Source organism: Myotis myotis, unplaced genomic scaffold (genome assembly GCF_014108235.1).
Source record: "Myotis myotis isolate mMyoMyo1 unplaced genomic scaffold, mMyoMyo1.p scaffold_m19_p_2, whole genome shotgun sequence".
NCBI classification, from domain to species: domain Eukaryota; kingdom Metazoa; phylum Chordata; class Mammalia; order Chiroptera; family Vespertilionidae; genus Myotis; species Myotis myotis.
Window position 1 is genome coordinate 199,039,539 of NW_023416324.1, and position 26,301 is coordinate 199,065,839.

The 26,301-nt window shown below is 37.3% G+C and overlaps 1 protein-coding gene across 15 annotated transcripts in view; it reads right to left on the reverse strand.

Moving 5' to 3' along the window:
* Positions 1–26,301, reverse strand: part of MBNL1 (muscleblind like splicing regulator 1) — a 176,453-nt gene that overhangs the window by 129,371 nt on the left and 20,781 nt on the right. For 13 of the 15 annotated variants that reach the window (XM_036349129.1, XM_036349126.1, XM_036349119.1 and 10 more), the window contains exon 2: positions 14,507–15,532. The exons of 1 other annotated variant lie outside the window; for it this stretch is intronic. In XM_036349129.1, coding sequence (XP_036205022.1) covers positions 14,507–14,680 — 174 coding nt within the window. In that variant the 5' untranslated portion in view covers positions 14,681–15,532. Of the gene's footprint in view, positions 1–14,506; positions 15,533–26,301 lie in introns of those variants that run through there. One more of the 15 variants, XM_036349123.1, reaches the window with a different exon arrangement.

Here is a 26,301-nt window from a genome sequence, read left to right on the forward strand (position 1 = left end):
AGAGGGAGAAAGAGAGAGAGAGAGAGAGCCCCGAGCGCAAGCTCTTGGACTGTTGATAATATCTGCAGAAACTTGTCTGCTGGAAAATGTTTCTTTAACTTTGGTTTGGCTCCCACCTTGGAGCTGATGGGAAATAAAAACTTTTCCATGGCTCCGAGCCAGCTGAGCTGCTAAAACAAAAGGTAACATTCATTAGGGGATCATGGTACCATGATCTCATTCTGAAGGTTAATGTTTTTACATCAAGTATGAATTGTCTAAAGTTTGGGAAACTCAAACAATTAATGTTAGAGAAAATAAGTATCAGCCTCACTTCAAATGTTGTAATTTGCATGGAAAAAAATAATTCTAACTATGAAACATGAAACAAAACTCATTTGATCCCTAGCTTAATCATTTCATTTCATTTTCTCCCTCTGCAATGCCCCCAATAGGTGAGCATACACTGACACATAAACATTCTGCTTGTTATTTCTACTGTTGTCCCAAAATAGGTAGTTTCTATAGGAAATCATTCTTAAAGAGAAGTGAATTTTTCTCAATCATACAGGAGTATCTGAATGTGCTACCTACCCTGATTTTCAAAAGAAAAATACATAAGGGGGGGAGGGAGGGTCAGAAATTCCAGGCTCTACACATCTGCTAACTAATATCAATTGGCCATTATTTCCAGGAAGGCCTTAAAGCTGCACAATTTTTGGCACCTTCCAAAATGCTGAAAACAAATGTTTTATGTTCCCTGCCCTCAGAGGTTCTCCTGTACTTTCTCCTAATTGTTTCTCAACATGTTAAAGGCCTAACAGCCAACTCAATTAAACTACAAGCATCTCCTTTGAACACATATTTGATCTTCCCTCAACATCAAGTAACACAATGAACTCACTGCCACATAATCAGTGCACAGAACAGAATGGGCAATAATCAATCGTCCCAAGGAGGAGGCAGTGGTATGGCATAGTAAATCAAACAGTAAGGGCACAACTCATGTGCAGAATTAGAGAATAACAACATTTACACCCGACCATAAAGGAAAACCCAGAGAAGGCCATGGAACCAATATTATTTCTGAAGAACCAATAAAATCAGGGATCAGGATTCCCCCTGCCCACTTGCTGAAAAAGATATATTCTCTCCTATTTCTAACCAAACTTGTGGATTCAGCCAGCATCTTTGCATATCTTGGCACAATTAAGAGACTACTTTACTGGGCTAGAATTGGATCACTGTTAATTCTGAGTAATAGTGAGAGGGAGAAAAAAAATGAGGAAAAAAATGAGGACTTGGATGCTTCTTTACAACTTTGAGAAAGCGGTAGATGTTATATTATTGTGCGATCACATAGTATTTGAAATACCAAGTGTGAACTGTTTCAGACCAGCATAAAGCATTAGTTTGAAATGAAATTAAAGTTGGAACAGATGTGGTTATCACCACTTGTTCATTCATGGGTAACTGCATTTATGAAATGGGTTTTCAGCCTAGACCATGATAGAAATACTTAATAATTTTATGAATACAACCTCAATGAGCTGTAAGTGAATGGTCCACATGGTAAGAGGTGAAGGGGTATTTTTCTCTTGGTCACAGGTAAGTAAATAAGCTAGTATTTGATAACGCACATTTATACACATTCCAGATAAAAGTCGCTTTTCATGATTTCTAATAAGGTAACACATAGATACCCGTTAATACAATATTCAAATTAACATGACATGTATTCTGACGTAAGGCAAAGTTCTTCCCATAAGGGGAAAGAAGACTTGGACTGAATTACAGCATTCAAGCAAGAACACGAGCAGCTACCATTTATGGACTATTTACACTGAGCAAGACACTGCATGAAGTGACCTATGTTATACAACTGACCTCACAGACTCCTCACACACCTTCAAAGCAGTAGCATTGGTCTCATTTTGTACAGGGGGAGACGGAGACTTGGAGAGGGGAAGTTACCCGGAAGTGACTGAAGGAATCCAACCTAGATCCAGCTGAATTCACGCTTTGGGCTCTTAACGAGGTCTTCCTCTATGTCATAAAACAAGTTGTTTATTTACGTGTTTTTGCATATGGCTTTTTGCAATTTTTCTGAAGATCCTGTTTTGATTAAAAATTCCAAGGCAGCATTGGGACTAAGTGAAAACCAACAGTGGTCACATTCTCACTATTCCTAGCACCAACATTTATTTGCTATAAAATAATATTAACTGTAAATGTCTTCCCAAGGAAAGGAGTGCAGAGGCAAATCTAGACACTCAGAAAACACCAAAATAATAATAATGAAGAAAATGTCCAAAGAAATGAAATCAAAGGATGGTAAATACAACTTACATTTCCCTGTGATCAATTTGGTTTTGGACACTAAACAAGTTTGAATTTAACAAAATCAATTTTGTTAAAACATATCTATATGGCTATTTAACTAAACTGATACATTCAAGAGGATGGCCAAAAGGCACTGAGTTTCCAATCATTTCAGGAAAGGTATTCATGACACTAGCTATTGATGTTAAATATTTCCTTTGCTGTTTGTCCAAGCTATTATTCATCTAATGAATGGCTCTGTGAGAATAATTATATATTAGTCAGAGAGCATGTTAAATCATATAATGAACAGTAATGTTTGAGATACATCTCTTAACAATCCAGGAGTACAATTTAAACTAATATTTACTAAATATCCAGTAAGCCCAGGAATTTCATAATCTCAAATTCATGTTTTTTCTGAGAGCAAACATGTCCTTTTTGTCTTAGCAGGAACAAAAGACAATCAGTGATTATTATATTTACACTAGAGGCCCCATGCACAAAATTCGTGCACTTGGGGTAGATCCCTCAGCCCGGCCTGTGCCCTCTCGCAGTTCAGAAGCCCTCGGGGGATGTCCTACTGCTGGCTTAGGCCCACTCCTGGCTGGGGAACAGGCCTAAGCCAGCAGTCGGACATCCTTAGTGCTGCCGTGGAGGCATGAGAGGCTCCCGCCACCGCCACTGTGCTTGCCAGCTGTGAGCCCGGCTTCTGGCTAAGTGGCGCTCCCCCGTGGGAGCGCACTGACCACCAGGGGGCAGCTCCTGCATTGAGCATCTGCCCCCTGGTGGTCAGTGTGTGTCATAGCGACTGGTCATTCTGCTGTTCGGTCGATTTGCATAGTAGCCGTTTACTACCGTGATGGCGAACCTATGACACGCATGTCAGAGGTGAGACGCGAACTCATTTCTTGGTTGATTTTTCTTTGTTAAATGGCATTTAAATATATAAAATAAATATCAAAAATATAAATCTTTGTTTTACTATGGTTGCAAATATAAAAAAATTTCTATATGTGACACGGCACCAGAGTTAAGTTAGGGTTTTTCAAAATGCTGACACGCTGAGCTCAAAAGGTTTGCCATCACTGGTTTACTATATACAATATTTTTTATTATTATTTTTTTTTAGTTTGTTCCATTTCGATCTTATTTATTTATTTAAATCTATTGCTGAAAGTATTACAAATTGTTTTTTGTTTCAATTACATATAATGTAAAACTCTTAAAAAGAATGAGGTGAGCTATTTTTAAATACATCATTAAAATTAAAGTATAAAAATGCATCATATAAAATTAAAGTGAAAACATTTCCTCTTACTAAATCTAGATATTTCAACATTATTAATATTGTAATTACTAAACAAACATACAAAAAATTAAAATTAATTTCTAAAATTTTATTCCTAAGTATTAATTTTAAAATTAATATTAAAATGTGTCATAAATACATAAGTGTGGCATTGGATAGGAAGACATAATATGAAACATCGTCAAAGAGGTAGGTGAATGTTTTCATGTAGGTTTAATTCCATATACAATTTGCAAAGGTTTTTAAGTACATTTTTGTTTCCAATATTATTATAAACATTCAGTAAAATGCATGAAATAAAACTAACAAACTCTCACAAAATGTCTCATGATTCTATGCATTAGAAGAACATCAATTATACAACTTCCTTGAATTAGAAAGAATATTATATTTTATACCAAAAAAGAATCATAAGGGTATTTATGAAATGAAAATTCCCTTATCTGGTGCCCTGCACTTCACTTCCAAGCTTTGTCTTAGAATCTTAAAACTCTAACTCACTCTCTCTCTTTTGGTATTGTTCATCCTTAATGGGAAATACAGAAGACAATGGTATCTAATGAAGATTCTAAAAAAAATATCAAATAATTTTGTATTTCTCACTATGCATACTTAAACCATTATATGTATGTTACATTTTAAGCTACTACCTGTTAATCATACTCTAAAGGCCTTGGGAGAGCTACTTAAATTGATTCCACCATGCAAAAATTTGCAATGGAAATGACTCCTCTTCAGTGTGGATAATGACTCTTTAGTTCATCTGAGTTTGAGGGGTTTTTTGTTTTGTTTTGTACTATACTGGGTTTTCTTATGTGGACATTTGTTTTCAATTTATTACTCCACTATGATTCATGGAAGGCAATGTTTGGGAGTAAAAGTTCATAATAGTGGAAAAAAAGTTCAATAAATAAAATCATGATGATAATCTTTTCTCATGGCTAGATTTAGATTTCATTAGTTTCCACTTAGCCATGAACAGATATGAGATAATGTGAAGAAAGTTAGGTCATTCAGAATACAGATATTTATTAACAGAATTCTTTATATAAATAATGATTTTTTTAGTTATTTCTTCCTCTTTGCTTCATTTCTCGGGTGTCTCCCTTGAAGGAGAATTGTTTTATAAGGAGCAACGTCATCTACCAAAGAGGAATCTTCTTTTGAGCATAATAAATTTGGCTCTGTTTTTCTCTAAAACCTTTTATTTTTTTAATTTGGGCCATTTGGTAAACTAACACTGTTTAGTTATAAAAGCTTCCTGGGATTGGGAGATGTTACTAGACTTATTTTCAGTCTAAGAACGGTTTTAGAATATTAGATGAACAAAGATATCTGAAAGCAAATTATCTTCTGAATGTAGTAACATGCAAAGAATGAATTACAGATGTAATTTATCCATCACAAGCAGATCCTAAACACTGATTATGTCCGTGCTTGTGCAGAAAATTGAAAATGATAGAAAAGCTTCCCAGCTTTTCTAACTTTAATTTTCCATGTTTTGCTTTCCGTAATTTACTGTCGACTATTAACACAGATGCTTCCTGCCTTATCTGAGAGGAGCCTAGACTTAACCATAAGTGATTCTGAAATCCAGAAGCCTACACACAAAGTGTGAATTTTATACAGAGAGAGATAAAGTCTCGCTTAAGATGCCTGGCATCATTCGAGGTCTTGAGCACTCAGGGTACTGAGTCTCAATAATTAGTGAGTCTCAACTAGCATTACCAAACTAAAAAATACATATAAATATTGTGGAGTAAATCAAGATGGCTGCAAAAGAATGCTGCCAAGACTCAAAACTGTGACCTCGGGTGGAAATACAGGTGGTCCCCAGCCGACCAATGATGAGCCAGGGACGGCTGCGTGGGTCTGGCGGCCTGTGGCTGTGGGAACTCTCACATGGAGGACTCCCTCTCCTTCTCTTTCCACTTGTGGTCTCAGAATGAATAGTTGTGAGAGGGAAGGGAGAGGACAAAGGAAAGATACACCACCAAAGGCTCTCCATGTTCCTTCAGTGCCTCTCCCACTGACCTTCCAATGGCTGCTGAGAAGTTCCCCCTCTAAATTCCAGCTCCACCACCCAATGCACTGGCCTCCCCATGAGCAATCAGCCCCCGGGGACTGTGTTTTAGTATCTGCCTTCTCAAAGGTTGACCTAGGAAGTGTTTAAGTTACACTCCTTGAATTATGGAATCCCCACCGTCAATCTCCTCCTAAATGCCCTTCTTCTCACATCTGGTTCTTTATTGCTGATCCCTTGACTATATCCTGTAATAAAATGACCCCCCAATTTTTTTTTTTTTTTTTTTAGTTTGCTATTTTCATTATTCACCTATTTCCCCATGGCTACTACTAATTAGAAAACAACAGTATCAAAACGGCTACCCTTTTGAAAATTTCAGAAAGAAAAGAGAAAGAAGAGAAGCTGGTCATTTTAATATTAAATTTCACGGTGGACCAGTCTCAGGATCAACAGGCGGTGCATTAAAAAAGGAAGTGAGTTTTTTTTAGGAAAAAAGAAAAGAAAGGGGGGTGCTTGGAAGTCATATTGACAAAGAGGTCTGTCCACCCTGAGAAGGCTTGGGCTGCAGCCCCACACCCCCTCCGTCCTTAGTCCTGGCTGATCCTGAGTCTCCGCCTTGTGCAAAGGGAACAGCTCCAGGGGTCAAGAGCAACCGGAAGTGGGAGCTGCGGACAACTCCTGCACTGACTTGGGGAATGTGTCCCAGGGGTCTGGGGGAGGCCACTTCCTTTGCAGTCGGCCAAGGTGAACTCCTAGAGCCCCACACTGAAACCTGAAATACATCTTTCCATAGAAACATTTGGACAAAAGCAGTTGGGGTCTCTGACGCTAGTAGTCCTTAAGATTTATGATAAGATGGTACTTACAAGGCTTTTGTGGAGTCTCCTGGGTTTAATTAATCACCGGGGTTTCAGGGCACTATTTGTACAGGACTGTAACTCAAGCATCCTATCGCTACTTGGCTTCCCCAGGTTGGCCTGATGACCTAACCATATTGCCTCTGTGGGAAAAGGCTTCCTAAACCTTGAAACTTTGGAATATGCCTTTTTAAAAATACATTGGGAGGCAGTTATATAGTTTACACAGTGCCTACTTATTGAAGTTGATTCATTTACAACCTTTTTTCTATATGGCCATATACTTAGAACAAATATATAATCTTTCAAATTTGGTGGCAGGGTTCTTGATGCTATCATGTGTACACTCATTGATTCATTAGTTGAGTTAACATATAATGACTTTACTATTTACTGTTCTAGGTTCTGTGTCATAAATTCGCCTTAAACATTCAATTTTATTCTTAAGCACTGATGTCAGATGCTTTCTTTGTGGAATCTGTATGATGTAGATGTGTAAATTAAGAAGCAATGTTTGTGGGAAAGGTGGCTAAAAGTAGAGGCTGTGAAGTCAGATTATCAGGCTTGGAGTTCACATTCTACTGGCCGAGTGACCTGGCACGTATCACCTAACTTCTCTGTCCTTCAGTGTGGCCATCTGTGAAATGGTCATAATAAAGGTAACTTTCTCAAAGAGAAATACTATAAAAAAATTAAAAAATGCTGAAAATACTGACCAGCATACAGCAATTTCAATAAATCTTAACTCATTTTACTTTTATTTCAGAGGAAATAAACAAATACATTTGTAGAAGAGCAGAAATAGGTATCAGAATAACTCTAAGTTCTTTCTGCCAAGTAAAATCATTGGAGACCTGTTTTTATGACATGTGTTCCTGTTCCAGTCCAGTTATAAATACGCAACTGTGTACATAAATATACATTGGCAATAAAAAATAAAAATGAAGCCATTTTCTTTTTCTATATAAGTAAACATCAATCCATTTGTGATATGCCAGGTTTTATGGACTAAATATATCAAAATTTGGAAGAAAAGAAAAAGACAGCCCTGGTTAACCAGAAGTGATGACAGGTTTACCAAGATAAGAAGATAAAGGTTTCTCTTCCATTGTGATCTCCCCTCAGCAACCTCCTAGACCCAGGTGCTTTTCAGAGTTACTTGACTCTAGAAGCTCCCTGGGGGGGGGGGGGGGGGACTATCTCTCTAACTCTTCCATCCCAGTGACTGCCCTCCTGAAAATTCCTTCTCCCCTTCAACCTTATCCATCAAAGGCCTGATTTTATTCTAAGCAACACTTTAAAGACTACAGTTCCCACCTTTCCTTGCTGCCAAAATCAGCCAATGAGAGACCAGGAATAATCACTGGGTGAAGCTTAAAGGACCTTTATTCAAAGGAGCCTAAGTGAGCTTGGCAGTGGTCCCTTTTGCTCTTGCTTCTTCCTGCCTCAGGGAATGGCAGAGCTGATGGCTGGCGCCACAGTGGCCATCTTGCAATTTTGAAATAATCTTAAGGTTGAAAGCATGTGCTCCTCAGGAACAAAGGATGAAGAAACCTCTGTTCTAATGACTATGGAGTCATCATACAGGCCTGGACAAATGACTAAAACATAAACCCTTACTCTGCTAATGCCACATGCTGGGGAGGGGCTGTCTCTGGTACTCAATGCTGATTATAATTCCTTAAAGACAAAAGTGTCTAAGTCATTTTTGTGTGACTCCAGAGAATAACATAAAGAGGGATCAGAAACAACAGTTAGGAAGCCAAACAATCAGGAAGCTGGAAAGAACTCAGAGATGAAGCATAAGAAGACGAGAGGTCAGAGACGACCAAGGCCAAAGGTACCCAGGAGACAGTCTTTCAGCCAAATTGTAATGTATAAGGGTTATAACTATCAGTAATTTTCTTTTTTCTTTTTTTTAAATATATATTTTATTGATTTTTTACAGAGAGGAAGGGAGAGGAATAGAGAGTATGAAACATCAATGAGAGAAAAACATCGATCAGCTGCCTCCTGCATGCTCCCTACTGGGGATGTGCCCACAACCAAGGTACATGCCCTTGACTGGAATCAAACCTGGGACCCTTTAGTCTGCAGGCCTACGCTCTATCCACTGAGCCAAACCAGTCAGGGCTATCAGTAATTTTCAAAACAGAAGTCCTTATAATATAAAAATTTTATTTCTAACAAATCAAACGTTTTACCTCAAAGTGAAAATCTTTTAAAAACATGCCAGAGAATATGAATAACATTGTAGGTGATGTGTAGTTGATGTTATTTGTAGAAGAAATATACTATTAGAATTAAAATCTCTGTTCATTATAAATAAATATTAGAATAAGATCTCACTAGAATTAATCTTGTTTACACTGAAATTCACAGAGAAATCGCTATTCTAATAATGTATTATACACCACACAATTAAGTTTGCTTAGCTTTCAGTTGCTCTGACTGAAGTTTCTACATATTATTAATTACTACCGTTAGTGCTAAATCAAAATCCATCTGGTTATTGATCCATGCCCACTGATGGTCATAATTTTTGGCCTGTTAATATAGAACAGTGCTCCCTATCTAAAAGCATGAGATGTGTTCCTGCTAAAGTTAAAAACAAACAAACAAGCAACAAAAAAAAAACAACTCACAATTTCCTCAATAGGGTCTCTCTGTCAGAAAATAACCAGCTTTATCTAAGTCTGTGGGAAGGCATAGACACTGCTCAGCATGAAAGGTAATGGATTAGCGATGCTGGTCACTGAAATCCTCTATTTATCCTGGGCAAGGAAAACGACAGGATAAGCTTCCCAAACCAGGTTCCGGGGTGTGTCTGTTCTGGGTCTAAGAAACATTCCATTTCTCACCTCTGGAGTCAACTGGGCGGATGTCACGCTTTTCCTGACTGGAAGATTTTTACCCACGCTGCATGGACTCTTTTAAGTCACAACGGTCCTGTAGATGCAACTGTTTTGAGGATGTTTGTGGAATCAGAATTTTGTGTAGGTTTAGAAGTCTGAGTCACAAAGTTTGAACTCAACTGTAAGTGCCACAGCGCTTTAGGTTTAAGTTGTTTTTAGTTTGTCACCCACACAAACTGAAGCAAGGTTTAAATGAGAAATAGAAATAGAAGCAGTGTACCAAAATCTTCTGGAAGGAAACAAATTAACTAGCTCTAGAAGTAGTGCCTTAGGTAGCAGGATTCAAACCCTGGCTTGAAATATGTCCAAAAGTTTAAAAATCTGCACTTTCTTAAAAAATATATATATGTTTCTAAAAGAATTCTATCAGAATATAAATTGATAAAGGAGTCAAGTTTTATTACCAAAGCAGCTACAGCCATTGAGAATTTCATTAAGGAGAGGTTCATGTCAAAGTTGATGACATCACAGCACATTTACAGGGTATTCTTGACAAAGCTGTGCACTTTCCGCTTAGAGAAGACACCTGGAACTTTGACATGATACACACCGCTACACATGTCATGCCTTATTGTTAGTTCATGTCCAAAGTCATTATGGGCAAACAAGGAAGTCCTGTGTCAACCTGTCCCTGAAAGACACACTGAATATGTACCTATATGTAACAATATGTCAAAGTTTTAATATCACATAGGAAATGCCATTAGCAAACAATAATCCAACAATAACAATGACAAAACTCTTAGTAAAAGTCATTGCAATTAGAAGCCTGCCAGGTCAAAGCTGTCCCTGAAAATTGGACGTTTAGTCTGAAACTTGCAGATATCATTTTGTCAGGATTATCAGTCAAGCCCGTCGAAAAATTAGAATGAAAAGACTGTGCTGGGGATTTAGAAAGAGCAGCACCAGGGACAATTGCTACGTTGAAGATACACTGTGCTGACAATGGAGGGTCTCCTAAAATTTAACTGCCAAGACCTTCAGGACCACTTCATAAAGTCCAGTTACGCTAGCCCTGTCCTGTGTGAGCAGCTAGAGGCTGGACTGGCCTCACTGACTGATGTTTTAGTTGTTCATTTACCTGGATGCTCACTTGTTTGTGTCTTCTAATAGCTGATTTCTGTATTTCATATATTCTTCCAGGTCTCCAATTACACTTCAAATGTGCTCACTCAGTGCCCTTGATTTTATGCCACCTTGCGGTGGGATCCGATCTCTGATGTATCTGATAAATTTGATCGGCTGTGCTATCTATATACACAAATGTGTATGACAGGGAAATAAACGCTTAATTAGCTTAAACAAAATTGCCTAATGTGATAAGAGAACAAGTGAGTTTTCAAATATAAAAGTTTTGTTATATTTTTGGAAAATAGATATAAACATAAAGATTATATCTCCCCACCCCCCAAGTACCTGAAAAATAAATGGTTTTTTAAAAAGAATCAATATGCAATAGTCTATTTCTGTTCATCATGTGGTGAAAGCTTTGTTAGAATACAGATCACTTAGCATCACATTAAAATACATTCCGTAGGCTTCTTTCCATCAACTACCCAAATTTTAGTTTAGAGATTTACTGGGGGGAAAAAATTAGGCAACTTGCCATTAACTATTAACTACATAATAATTTCTGATACATAATGTTCTAATGGCAGCTTGCAGGGTTGATATTTTTCTTTTAATTTTTTTTCTATTTTGTCATCTCTTCAGAAACCATAAGGAAAAAAAATCTCCTCTAGAATCAAAGAGTGTACCTTTTTAAATGTTCAGGGTTTCTGGTATTACTAAAACACTCAAATCTATAGTTTGCAAGCAATTTAACTTGAAAATACTTTTAGACTGTTGTATATTAAGACCGCATGTTTAAAAGAAATTAAGTGAGAAACATTAAGTGCTTAAAATATTGTTTAGTTATAAACCAGTGCACATTATTACAGCCTTAGCTCTTTCTTACTGTTGTCATTCCACTGCTAATATATATATACATATATATGTGTGTGTGTGTATATATATATATATATATATATATATATATATATATCCCTCATTACGATGTATTCTCATTTACTTATCAACATATTTATTGTGATACAAAATTCTGCTTTCATCTAGTTGACTTAATCTAAGTTTATTATTTAAACTTTAACATCACCAATGGGCAACTAAAATACTATCGGCTAATTTTCCTCCTACTGCCTTTAGTCATATGCCGATTGGTTTCTTTTGCATAACGACTTTTCTGAACTGTTCGACTTGTGTTTTTAATGAAACAAATTCTCCTCTTCTAAGTAGAGAAGTCTGCTATACACGTAAGTCACCTGGGAGCCTGGCCAAAGTCTGAAACAGCACAGCTGAAGGGTACAGCCATTTCACAGGGTCCTCGCGGCGAGGATTTGGTTTGCTTTTCTAACTTGCTAAAAATAGTTGATTACACAGGCTACCTCCATCTCACGGCTCAAGAACTCACAAAAGGCTGGACTGTGGATCGCAGCAACACACAGAACACATTTTATTAAAGAAGTCAGGATATTGCAAGTTTTCTCAATTCCTTCCGTTTACTCTCCGAGACAATACAAATAACCTAGCAGTTACTGGCATGGAAATCTCATAATGCTCCCAAATTTCAGAACTTCAGGCATGAGTCACAGGCTTACTTTAACTGTTTTTAAATATGTTTTTGATCTATTTTAGCCACAAAATTGAACACAGGAAGACTACTATATAAAAGGTCAGATTCCAAACACTGTGTTAAGAATCACATGTGTTAAAAGTATATATAAAAAACAACTAATTTTTGAAACATGAGTACTTAATTACCTTTTCAAAGATTCTAAAATTAATTCTAAATACAGTTATTTCACTCACATTCAAGGAACTATTGCTTTGGGAATGAAGCTTCATCATAAATACATTTGTGTCTTCTTCCTCAGATTCAAATCAATATATATATATACATATATATTTTTTTTTTTAAATCGGGTTTTAGACTAGGACGTAAATTTCAGTTTCTCTTAGAAAGACAAAGAAGAAAGACGAAGTCTGCATTGATTAGCGGCTAAAAATGGGTTCATTTCATCAGTAAATTTTATATCTTCCAATTATTTGTTGTTTAAAAAAAAGTAAGTCCTTGATGTGGCGGTTGAATCCTGTTAACCACACAGCACGTCTCTAAGCAAAGCTGCTACTCTACTCAAAGGGGGACTGTTCTGCGGCCACAAGTGAGCAGCGACTAAGAAAAATATTTTGAAATGGAAAAATAGCAACTGAATTTTAATGTTCCACAATGTTCCCAAATGCTGTGGAGGCAAGTCTTCTGTGAAACCACTCAATGTCACAGCCAAGTTAAATGTCCTTCATTTTGCAGCTACCAGTGCATCATCAACTGTCTGTAGGATTAAAAATTGGATTTACTAGTAATTGGGTCAAAAGAGGGTTACTTATGGACACAGCTGTTTACCGACAAGTGTAATTAGCCCTTTGCCCCTCATTTTATGGATCCCCGTTTCTAATTACACCTACATTCAGTCGGCATGAATGTAGGAATACATGTTCACAAAGCTACAACCACTGTGCCCTTCAATGATGTCTTTAGAGTAAAGGGGGGAAAAGGACCCCATGATAACTTATAACTTTTGCTTACTGATCTTTAGGGTTAGGACATTAAGAATAATCTAACATTGTAAGTTATCTGTGTTACTGTAAATACCTTTTCTTTTTTTATCCTACTCTGAAGATAATATCCTTGAGTCTTTGGAGAAAAAACTTTAGCGAAGGGAGCAGCCCAATCTGGACCCCCAAAAAAGCAATTCACTGAACTAGTTAACTCTTAAGTGCACTTATAACATCTGAGTGAATTGTATGTTGGCTTATGAGCTAACTATTTCAGTTAATTCACCCCATGTTATTAAGGAAAGCATATGATAGCACTATTTTTTTTTTTTTTGCAAAACAAAGGATAAAACTATGAGACTTTTAATATATGTATATATATATGTATGTGTGTGTGTGTGTATATATATACACACACACACACACACACACACACACATATATATATATACACAAACAACAGAGCCATCTCAAAGGCTCAAAGAGGGAATTATATTGGCACATTAGTATTCAAAGGCAATTGAATTAAACCAAACAGACAGAGCACCCAGGACTCTTCATACTCCTAGACTTGACCTTGCATGTCAAAATTAAAGACATGTATGCTGTCTTTTAAAAGAGCCACTCTCAAACCTGATACCTAAAATACAAGGACATTTTTGAATGTCTAGTTATACTAAAGTGAATCTTTTAGTATTATGGTACCCACGAAAACTAACTCTTAATATTTCTAGCTGAGATTGTTACAAATAAAAAAATAATTAGGACCTAACAGAAAATAAAGTTCCTTCAAATTAGAAATTTAGAAGCTAAAAAAAAATTCCAATTAATACTAGTACTTAAGAGTTTCTACTTATTTATTAAACTCACATTCAACAAACTTTATGGCTTAGATAGGGTGCTATAGGCAGCAGATCAAAACTTCTAATTATTTTTTCCACAAATTGCATTGCTTCTGGCCTTAAAACTATATGCTCATACAATGAAAAGGAAATCCATAATGTCAAAATATTACTATAAAACATCTTTCCAAGTTTAGCTGACCTAATATTTGCTATTCTTTTACAACATTACAGCACCTTTAGAAACAAGCAAAATCAAATCATCTTCATTCAGCTTCTGCCATGGCCTTGTATATAATCTATGCATATGCTAACACACACATGTATCTACATTTACTATTCCTATAGATGCTGACTTATTACGAAGCTAAAAAGCTGACACTTTCTGCTCTAGGAAAAAAAAAAAAAAAAAAAGCATAGCATTAAAGGACTGGTAAAGTTATTCATAACAAACAAGTTTGGCCAGGCTTGCTTCTATTGGTTCTCAATCAAGTCCCCCAACCCCAATATCATCAATAAGAACACCCATAGAACTAAACTATTAACAAGGCAATCCATCATCCCAAACTCAATGAACTCTATGTCCACATCCCCTCTATTCAATTATTGCATAGCCTTAAAATAATGTAACATTTACTCACTTTCAATGAATCAAAGCAGGCGATTACTCGTCCATTTTCAACTTGGCAGCTTTTCGAAGGATGTGCAAATTTACATTCCGTGTCTGGCCGCGAGCAAGTCCCCCTTTGGAACTCTCTACAGACTTCCAGTGTTAGCCATTTTGTGTCCCGAATCGGTGCGACACTCACAGCCATGTTTAGATTTTACAGGTAGTTAAATTTTTCAGTGAAACCAACAAACCCAACCCCCCCTCAAAAAAAAAAAAAAAAAAAAAAAACTACTACCAAAAAAAAAAAAATGCTGAATGCTGAACTGATAAAACTGTAAAATGATGATGAAAACGTCCCCTCCAAAATACGTTTCCCCCACTCCCTGCTTTAAAAGTACATGGAAAATTGTGTTGTCGATATCAAGGAAAAGATCTCCCACTAGAAATTCACAGCATGAAACTGTTAATTCAAAGAGGTTTTGGTGTTTGTTTTAGAGAAATCCTAGGATCTTAAGTAGATGAACGTTTAAAAGGAGGGCCTGGAATCAGCCTTGTGCTCTCAGTAACCCCTTCCCAGTGCCAATTTTGAGCCCAAAATGCAAGCATGAAACCGTGGCAGACCCCTGGACACCGATTTTCCAAGCTGCTCTCAGCAAAGTTGTCTGAAAGGGAATCTCCTCACAGCTGGATTTGCAATGGAGCTTGGTGGTGCAATCGGTATTGATTAGTTTGGCATAGACAGATGCAGCAGTTTAGAGCAAAATCGAGAAAATGATTTTGTTTTGTTTTGTTTTCCTCCTTGATTTCCTGGCAGAAGATATCTTACTTTTTTCAGCAAAACTTTTCGTTCAAAAAACTAAAGCAGCCTAGGGCAATGCCAGATACTTAGAGCTTTTCTCTTGATTCTAAGTAGAAATGGGGGTGTCTGGGCTAGAGGTGGAGGGTGGATGTGCTGTCGTCACAGTCTAGCTGGCAGCAAGCAAGGCAAAAGCAGAGACTGCTCTAGAAGCGGTTCCAAGCAGCAGAGACGTCAGGAAAGGCACTTCTTAGTACCAACCTGTAGAAAAAAGAGATAGGTTAAGATTTACTAAAGTAGCACTTCACCCATGTCCTACAGTACCACAACCTTGCCATGTGCTACCAGACTCAGTCATATTCGTGTCAGCCTGCTCTCTTGCTCTCTGTCTCTCTCTCTCTCTCACACGCACACACACTTGCTCACACACACGCACACACACAATACTTACAGTGAGGCATATTGCAGCCAGCCATCGTAGATTTATTAAAAAAAGGGGCCGTTTCCCCTGGTGAAGCAATGCATGATAGAGAGATAACCAATCACAGATAGTGTTGCAGCAATATTCTGGGCAGAAAGCCAATAGTGTGGGCTGTCTTATGAAAGGTCGCGCCTGTCAGACGTTCATTACTATGCTATAAGCACAGAAAATGTCCATCAGATGTGACTTATTCCACTGCAAGAGGACGAGCATGTGGGTTTTGAATTTACCCAACATGCAGTGAGTGGACTAAACCATGTTAGTTTCAAAACAGCTCCTAAGACAAGTCCGGGCACTTGAAGATCATGGCCAGAGGCGGGGGGAAAAGCAAGGTTTAAAAAAATTGCAGCTGACTTCCAAGCTGCTCTCCCTCTGGCTCTGGGCAGGGACGGGCACTGAGCAGCCTGCGCCTGCCGTCCTGACACGTGAATAAAAAAGGAAAGGGGTGTTTACGAATGGTACGCTCTCCTGACCTATCCAATTCACTTCCTTCTGAAGCCAGAGTCCTGCCCCTCCGCTGAAAGCAGCCCTCACACTGTAAAACTATGCCATTCAGCCGGCAGACACTTTGTCAATATATCACAGGCAGGCGAGATAGGAACAAAAGCATCCTTTATTCGTCCATTTTTTAAGCAGAAGCTGAGGTCATGTGGGGAAAAGAAGGAGTGCAGTGTTGTCAGTGTGTCTGGCAAATCTGAAGTCAACCTCAAGGGAGAAAGTGATTCCATTGCAGAAACATTAAATATTAAGTGAGCAATTCGATTTGGGCAGCTAGCATGATGCACTTCAGGGGTACGAGTGAAGCCGGAGGCTGGGGGGGGGGGGGCCTGGAGGGGATCCCCTATTGCCTAATTACCTAGGCACTACAAGACTGCTCCTTAGAGCAAGGCATTTTTGCTTTTAGCAACTTACTTTCTCTTTCATTCGGAAGGGCAGACTTTCAGAAAATGCTTAGTAGTGACAGAAGCAAAAGTATACATTTTTCCCTTATGAATGTTATCAACAAAGTAAACAAGGCTTTAATAACCTAAAAGTTTCACAATCCAAAGAGGCAAATGACACAGTCATGTTTGATTATAGTTCTTCAAGGGCCAAAAATGGTCATTTGGCATATGGTACATTTATAACCTAGACACCAGAAAATGCCTATAATATAGACTATATAACTGAACTGGAATATAGAATATGAATATATATTACATACATGTAAACATGAATATCTAGCACATATTTTTAAAAATTTATTTTAGGGTTAATACTGTCATTCTTAATATTATTTTTTTTAAAAAACCTACCAGATACTTGGCTTAGAAAATACTGAAGTTACACTACAACTTTTGAGAAAGATAAAAAAAGAACCAACTCATATCAATGCTCAAGAAATATTTTTGTTTTCAAAATATTTTCTGGTCCTAATTCCTATTTCTATCAGAACAAAGTCAGGTCAGTCACCAACTCTAACATCCATCCACCTTCCTGAATCTTTGCCCTGATTCAGAATTTCTCAGCTACTGCATGCCTTGAGCATGCACCACACCTGAGTCAACAATCTCTGTTGTCCTTCCCTCTAGAGTTTTGAAATGCCTCACCTGCAACATTCACTTCCTGTAAAAGCCAGCTAAGAGGCCCCCTCCTCCAAGAAGCTTCCAAGATGCCACCTCCTCCCTCTCCATTCACATATTAACCTACCTCCTCTGAACTACTACACGGCACCCTATACAGGGTTTTATTTCCTTATAGGTCTGAGCCACTGTCCCCAAGGGCAGAAATAATCTGTCCCTCGCATAGTGATGAAAAACAGATGGATCTCCATAAACGAGGGTAAATCAAGTGATTGATGACTATATCTGGACTGGAATTATCTCCAGGGCACAAAGATACACAAACACACGTATGAACACACCCTTATAAACATGTACATGAGCACAACACATGAATATAATCACATACCTGAACACACACATACGCACACATCCGTCACGGCCGCTATAAATTACTACAGCCCAGCGTCACGTCTAGGAATCTCCTTGGCCTGGACAGCTCCCTCGCACATTCCACACAGCAGCTTTTCCCAAACCTCATCACTCTCCAGGCCCTACTCCTCCGTGAGGGGATGATCTTCTATGTCTCAAATATTTCCTAGTCCAAATAGGGCCCTAGGGCATGAACTCTCTCTCACCTTCCTGCCGCCCATCTTTATACTTCCTGCATCTTCTCGATCTCCCAGGAGTTTTCCCTTCTCCTGCCCACAGCTGAGCTTCCCCCTTGACTCACCCCTTCTCAAGATTTCTTTCCCTTTATACCCCCTCAATATATGAACTTTCCCTCAATTCTGTCTTAGCCCTCCAAGGGGTGAAGGAACTCCAGCACGGAGGCGGTGGCCTGGCAGGAGCCAGGGACTCCCGGTGGCTACGTGTCCTCCTCTCCGGAAAGCTCTCAAGGCGTCATTCCCAGACTTATGTCTACAGTGTCATCTACACGCGCTGTATTTCTGCTCCTTCCTCTCCCATTCACTGTGGAATCTGTATCCATGTGACCTCCACACCTATTACTTCACGGTGCAGCAACAGCCGTCAATGCCCCATAAAAGCCAAATCCAAAGCCTTTACTTGACCTCTAATACCATTTACAACTCCTTCTTTCTATTTTTTTAATTTTTCAATTACAGTGTACAGTCCATATAGTTTTGTGTTAGTTTCAGGTGGATAGAATAGTGGTCCCCACCTGGCACTGTACATAATTTACAATATTATTGGGTAGAGGGGGTCAATGGGGAAAAGGGGAGACATCTGTGATACTCTCAACAATAAAGATAAATTTTAAAAATAAAATTATATATATACATATACATATATATGTGTGTGTGTATATATATATATATATATATATATATATATATACACATACATATAATAAACTCTATTCCCTATGCTGTGTTTTACATCCCCATGACCATTCTGTAACTACCAATTTATACTTCTTAATCCCTTCACCTTTTTCACCCAGTCCCCCAACCTTCCTCCTCTCTGGCAACCATCAGTCTGAGAACTTCCTCTGTCTTAAGCCTTTCTCCTTATCTTGAACTGGCACATTCTAGTCTTTTGGTTTCTCCCAGTGCTATACTCTAGCCTCCTGCCTTTCAGAGAGCAGTGGGGAGGAGCTGGGAGGGTTCCTGGCATATGCCATGCTACTGGGAGCTCCTGGGACTTGTTACAGGCTAACCCTTTGTTTGGTTTGACACATACTTCCTCACCCCTTCAACTGGGCAAATCCCTTCTCCTTGTCTAAGTTGCTATTCAAACATCAACTTGATAAGACTGGGCTAACTATGGTAAACATTATTCCATTTCAGAATATTCTCAGTACTTTGTATCTCTTGGTTCTTTTAACCCCTGGGTTACAGACTCCCTGACAACAGGGTTTATCACCATATTTTTATCTGGTACCTAGAACATAATAGATTTTTTTAAATGTTTGATAAATAAATTTTACTTAAACTGATGATAATAAACGTTGCTATGACTACATAAGGATGTATCCCCAACCCTGAGAAAATATTTCAGCATCATCTTCGGGGTCCATACTCTATGAGGAAGGAGGACGGTACCATTACTAATGTCTTCAATGCTTGGAAGTTCTGCCTAAATACAACTACCAAATCCATTTCTAGAAGTGATTATCTTCCCCTACTGCCATGTTATAAGCTTAATCCACTCAATTACTAAAATGCTGGCAACTGGGTGCTCTAATTATTTTTTAATTTCTGTAGCAGAGAAATTCTATTTACTTCAAAAGGCATTACTGGAAGAATTATAGACATATCTCTATAAGTTGAAAATACTATTTAATTGTAAAGTATATTGGGGAGGATGATAACCAAAATATTTATAATTAGCCAGGCATGGACACAGCAATCAAAATGGATACCAACCTTTATGCATTATTACCTAGCTGTAATGCATCTAGTAATATGTGTTTCCACCTCTGACATGGGGCGGGGGGGAAGGGGGAAGGGGGTAACAAATTTAGATTACACTTTATAAATTTATTTGACTAAATTGCTGATACCAGATTATCTTTCTCTTTGCTTAAATAAAATAATTTCATGGGGGACTGAAAATCTTCATAACTTAATATATTGGTAATTAAGATTTCATTGGATTTGGATTACTACTGAATTCCCAAAACATTTCTTCAACTAGTAATGAATTTTTGTCCTATACAACAATATTGAAACAGGTGTGGGTAATGTCCAGACTTTTATATAATTCTTGCAAACATATCTGCACTAGAAATATGTGTTGCTTATAAATATTAAAGGAAATATTGCTGCTGTAAATATGTTTACTGGATAAATTGTGTATGAGGTAAATTTCTGACCTATATTTCAACATCTATATAATAAAAGCCTAAGCAACCGATATAGTGGAACGACCAGAACGACCAGACACTCAACCCAGGAGCTGCCCCCTGGTGGTCAGTGTGCTCCCACAAGGGGAGTGCCGCTCAGCCAGAAGCCAAGCCCAAGGCTGGCAAGCGCAGCTCCCACCACCACGGCAGTGCTAAGGAGCAGCAAGCCAAGCAGTAAGGAGTAGCAAGCAGGCGGGCGGTAAGGAACAAGGGGTCCCGGACTGCGAGAGTGTGCAGGGAGGCTGAGGGACCCTCCCCCCAGCGCAGGAAGTTCATGTACCGGGCCTCTAGTATTATAATAAACTTCCCTCAACAACCACACAAAGATTAGGGAATTTAATAGTTTTGCAGTGAGAATCAAACTTTTTGAAACCTGCCTAACAACAAGCCCTTTACTGACCATATTCCAAACACTCACCTATAGAGTTCCTCACATTATGTGACTTGTTCCACAAATAAGCATATTCTGTCACAAGAACTAAAAACCAATTTCTCCTTGGGTGATACCGAAAATCACTGTGATTTTTTACTTTAAGATATGAGGGGGGAAATAATAAGGGGAGAAAGAAAATGTAAAAATAGAAGAAAAAAAGTCAAGAAAAGGTTCATGGATAAAAAGTTTTTTTTAAGCATGGGAAATAATTACTCATAGTAATTGATATATGTCAGCATTAAACTGACAATGGATGTCCTTCATATAAATATCTATGTAAATGTACATACAAACTTCAATAGAGGATAGACACGTACAAGGTATGAGAATAAAATGCTATTTTGGAGAACTGGATGGCTTCCATGAGCAAGATAAAATTTCTTACTCACATATGTTTACTAATCATTTCAGTTCTTCTGAACCAAAAGATAGGCGGCTTGGTCCTATTAATCTTAGAGTGGATAGCTGGGAATTTGGGGGACTTTTTTTTAATAGCTTTTGATTTCTGAAATAGGTTACATATTGAGGAAGTTAACTGAGTAATTATGTGAGGGCTTTTTTATTCTCATTTACAAAGGCAATTTTATTCTAACTGGAAGAGATGTCCAACTTCACCATGTATATTTGGTGGGGACAGAAAGGGAGCCCTTTGCCCCAAACCATAACTTCTCATCCCCTTCACTGGTGTCGACAAGTCTGCAATTAGCAATGCATCACTTTAGTAATTATTTAACACATTACTAAATAAAGTTAGCAAGTGAATAAATAGATAATAAATCAGTAAGTTTATTTGGAAAATTAGTCATTTACTATGTTAGCTCATGAACAATTTTGCCCAGGGTTCATCCCAAATATTAACAGAGATTTCCATATGCAGCCCACTAAGCATTTCTGGAGGCTGTAGAGCCATTTCTCTGCTCACTAAGTTCCTAAATAGAGTAACAGAGCTGTTATTTCTTATATGGGAAAAACTGTGGTCCAAATGAGTTAATGCAGTCTTCAGCAGTACTCAAGTCTACCTAACAAAAAGCTGAGGTCAGTGTTTCTCAGCGAGGGGTAAGCACACTATTGAAATTTTAAGTGATACAGAAACAACATACTTTTAACAGAAGCACTGGAATGCTAACACTAACCCATCAAGCCTGTGATTACACAGGTATGATAACTTACAAAGGGCTCAGTTTTAATAAAAAGAATTTAAAGAATAAGACTAAGTAAATACATTGGCAAAAAAAAAATCATGAAGGAGATATGCAAATGACTGGTTTTAGAAACACTGCTGTGAAAATAAGATAACTTTCAACCACACATCCTCGGGAATGGAATGTCAGTGCGGCCTGCTGGTAGACATACTGCAAAATGCTATGGGTGACAAGTGGCTGCCAAGAAAAGGCTCTTTACCAACTCCAATAAGTAAGTAATCTAAGGTCCGCCAAAGCATTCCTTTAAGATTCTGATAGGTCTGAATCCCTAATCATCAAGTGGTCCCTTATTGGAGGAATAAGGAAAGAACGTTAGTGATGCACTCACTATCCCCAAACATCAGAATTCCAAAAGCAGCTAACCAAGCTGCACTCACTTTAGAAAATGATTATGGCCCCTAAGTATTTATAGTTAAGACAAAATAAACATGAAGCCTCTACTCAGACGATGATTAAAAAGTTAATTTGAACTGATTCCCCTATCAGGTAAAATTTAAAAGGCTTTAAGGTCATTAGAAGATAAATGTATCACAATGGCTCACTGAATTTTGTGCACCAGGTCACTAGCTTTGTACCTAAATAAGCCTTCATCCATCCCCACTGCAAAGTTATCTTCCTAGAAGCTTTTCAAGCTCACTATCAAAAGTATTCAACCAGAGGATGTGAACAGAGAAGTGTCTACTTCTCACAAGAAGACATACAGGTGGCCAACAGGTATATGAAAAGATGCTCAACTTCACTAGCTGTAAGGGAAACCATAATGAGACATCCCTTCACACCTGTTCTATGGCTGTTATCAATAAGACAAGTAATACCAGTGCAAGAGAGGATGTGGAGAAAAGGGAACCCTTGTACACTGCTAGTAGAAATATAAATTGTTGCAGCCACTATGAAAAGCAATATGAAGGCTCCTCAAAAAATTAAGAATAAAGCTATTTTTAATATATACACATATGCACACAAAGGAATACTACTTAGCCATAAAAAAAATAAAATAGTGCCTTTTGTGACAACATGGATGAACCTTGAGAGTATTGTGCTAAGTGAAATAAGTTAGATGGAAAGGTCAAGAACAATATTTCACTCATATGAGAGATGTAGAACAAAAAGCAAAGAACAAACAAGCCCACAAACACACAACAGGGTTGAGTGAAGGGTGAAGAGGTAAAGGAGGTCAAATGGAGACAGACGTAGACTAGCCCATGGGTAGTGAGGACACAATGCAACACACAGATGATATATTATAAAACTATACCCCTGAAAATTATATCATTAACCAACGTTACCCAGCAAATTTATTTTTAAAAAATATCCAACCTTCAACACCAGCCCAGACTTACTAGACCCTTCCCTGGCTTTAATTTTATTTCACAGAACTTGTTAGTAGTTGTCATAATAGTATGTACCTATCTTACTCCCTGCTTATCACCTACCTTTGCCATAAAAATGGACACTCCAGGACAGCAGGCAGTTGTCAGGTTAGTTCTCCAAGACAGAGTCAGCACCAAATCAGTGCCTGGTCCAGAGTCAGCCAACAATCAGTATTTGTAGTTCAACTGAATTTTTCCTCAGTATATCTGAACACTAGTTCATAAGGATTTTCTATAAGTTACAATGTCTTGGCTATAGGCACACAATTTAAGACACCATCATCATCACATTTATAACTGAAGGAAACCAACATCAAACTCCATTCATTAGAAAGAATATGAGGCAAGGAAGTTAACATAGAGCCATATTTACATTCCTTTTTAATTATGAAGTTGATGAAATATTTTTTTTTTTTATCCGCAGAATAACTGCAAACAGTTACATGTGGCTTTGCAAATCTGAAGCATTTAAACAATTATCTGTGAATTTCTGACAGAATCAGTCATCAATTCTGGCAAAAGAAGAGAACATTTGCATTTTTTTCTGATAATATTCAAACAGGCCGCCTTTTAACATTTATCTGTTATTCTAGAAATGAGAAAGTATAATAAAATAACACGGCCCATGCTACTTTATCATTTGTCTACAGAAAACATTAATCCCATTTAGTATTATATTTACTTATTACACAAAAAAGTTACTTTGTAGGCATTAGGAAGTCATTTTTGATCTGTCCATATCATTTAGTAATCAGAATACAGAATACAACAAAATAAAGAATGCTGATATGTGCTCAAGAGCTAAACGGTAGAAAAACCAAATGTCACCCTCCTAGCAATTTTCAAGAAGATTGGTACATTGACCCAACAGAATCTAAATGTGAAATTAGTATAACAAAACTGTGAACATTAAATGGAATGCAATACATTTTGATATTGTTATTCCCAATGCAATTGAGTCTATAGTTTACTTAAATAAGTTATATTTTATTTGGCATAGTAACTAAGGGCCAAAATCTTTATTTTAAATTTCAACCTTTACAACTTCTGAACAATATCACCTAACTTCTTTTTTAAAAAATATATTTTATTGATTTTTTTTTTTACAGAGAGGAAGGGAGAGGGATAGAGAGTTAGAAACATCCATGAAAGAGAAACATCAATCAGCCGCCTCCAGCACACCCCCTACTGGGGATGTGCCCGCAACCAAGGTACATGCCCTTGACTGGAATCGAACCTGGGACCCTTCAGTCCGCAGGCTGATGCTCTATCCACTGAGCCAAACCGGTTAGGGCTATCACCTAGCTTCTTACTGCAATTGGTGGTATCACTGCCTAAAACATTTTTAAATATGACCTTCATTGCTTGAGAAATGACAGCAAATTCATTTATGCTTCCCTAATAACATTATTGCACAACTCAAAAATAAGTGTGGCATTGATTAATGAGAGAACTGGGAAATGTTCCCATGGACCTTGTACATCCCTGAAATTAGCTGCATGTGTAGTTCTTTGCCCCACTGTTCCAACTTTTCTTCCAAGATAGATATCACTCTCACAAGATCTCCATAATTAACTCATCCCTGTTTTCCATTTGAGCATGCTCAATTAATTGGGACAAATTATAAACTCAACATGTAAAGAAATTTTCGAATTCAGGCCAAAATGCAAAGCATATCTCTATTGGGACCACATCATCATAGTTGCCATATTTTCCAGAGCTCCTAAATATTTAACGTGGCAATAGCCCTCAATACTATCAACTATATCTGAGTTTAAAAGCTTGATCTTAATAGATAAATCTTGAATTTCCAGATGTCTGATCAAAAACCTAACAGTAATTTCAATCTAGGAATTTTCATTGGCTTATTTCTACTAAAGAGTGCCCAAAATATGTTGCTTAATTATTAATCATTACGAGAAAAGTATATAAAAATCTGTTTGTAGTTAAATAAAGACCTAAAATAATTATTCTTCAGAATACACTAAATGAAACCAGTTATGAATATAGTATGGTATTACTTGAATATATCCTAATTCAATGAATTAGTGGATTTCCTATAACACAACACAATGCATAAACATTTCCTCCTTCCATTTAATCAGTAAAAGTCCTATAGTTTCACATATGTAGCTCTTATTGAAAAGTTTACAAATATTCAAGCCACAAAATTGTTACACAGTTTAATGTTAGAATCCTATAGATATTTCTATTGATTGATATGTTTGGTCTTAAAGATTACCTTTTTAACAAGTATCAAAAGATCCTCTTAATAACATGCAAATATCAACTGAATTTTTCCAGTAACAATAAAATATGAGAATCTCAGTTAAACTTGAGCTTTAAAAAAAAAAAAGTCACAAATTCACATATCCTTACATACAAACAAGAATTGTTTCTCCTGATAGTGAGTCAAGACCCAGTTGTCTTTCCCTGGTTTAAAGGAGGAAGATATGTTACAAACAAAGACATGCTTTGACAACTATTATTTTCACTCCAGTGTAGTGTAAGTATTCTTTCCAGAAGGTTCTACAGAAATTATATATTTAACTAGGTCTGAGATGTTGAAAAACAACCAATTAGGCTGATATTGCAATTGCTATAGAATAACCCTGAGCTTCAGATTGCATTTTGCAGAAGCATAAAATTTCAAAAGGCAGCTCTGCAGTTCTTTAAAAGGGTGGTAACAATACTCTCAACAATTAACTAATTTTTTTTAAAAAAGGGTGGTAACAAGGAGGCATATTTTGTTTGTCTCTACATCAGTATTTCTTATACGGCTTCACTTATAAAAAAGAAAAACATACTGGGAGGTTCTACAAATCTGAAAATATAAGATTAACTGGATAAAAGATAATTCGTCTCCATGATAACTAAATTTATATCTATACATAAATGGTTTACCACACTTGGTGTCACAACTCGAATTCCTTGAATATCTAACAGACTTCAGAACTGAAATCTCATTACATATGCATCAAACAACAATGCAGAACTGGAATCTGTGAGTCATTCAGTCCCAGTAACTTTGCAAACATACATGAAAATACCAAGAGTTGTAAAATAAAATAAAAACCTTCCATGTGGTGTGATTAACAGTGTGAAAGTGAAGGATCTCATATTAGAAATATAAA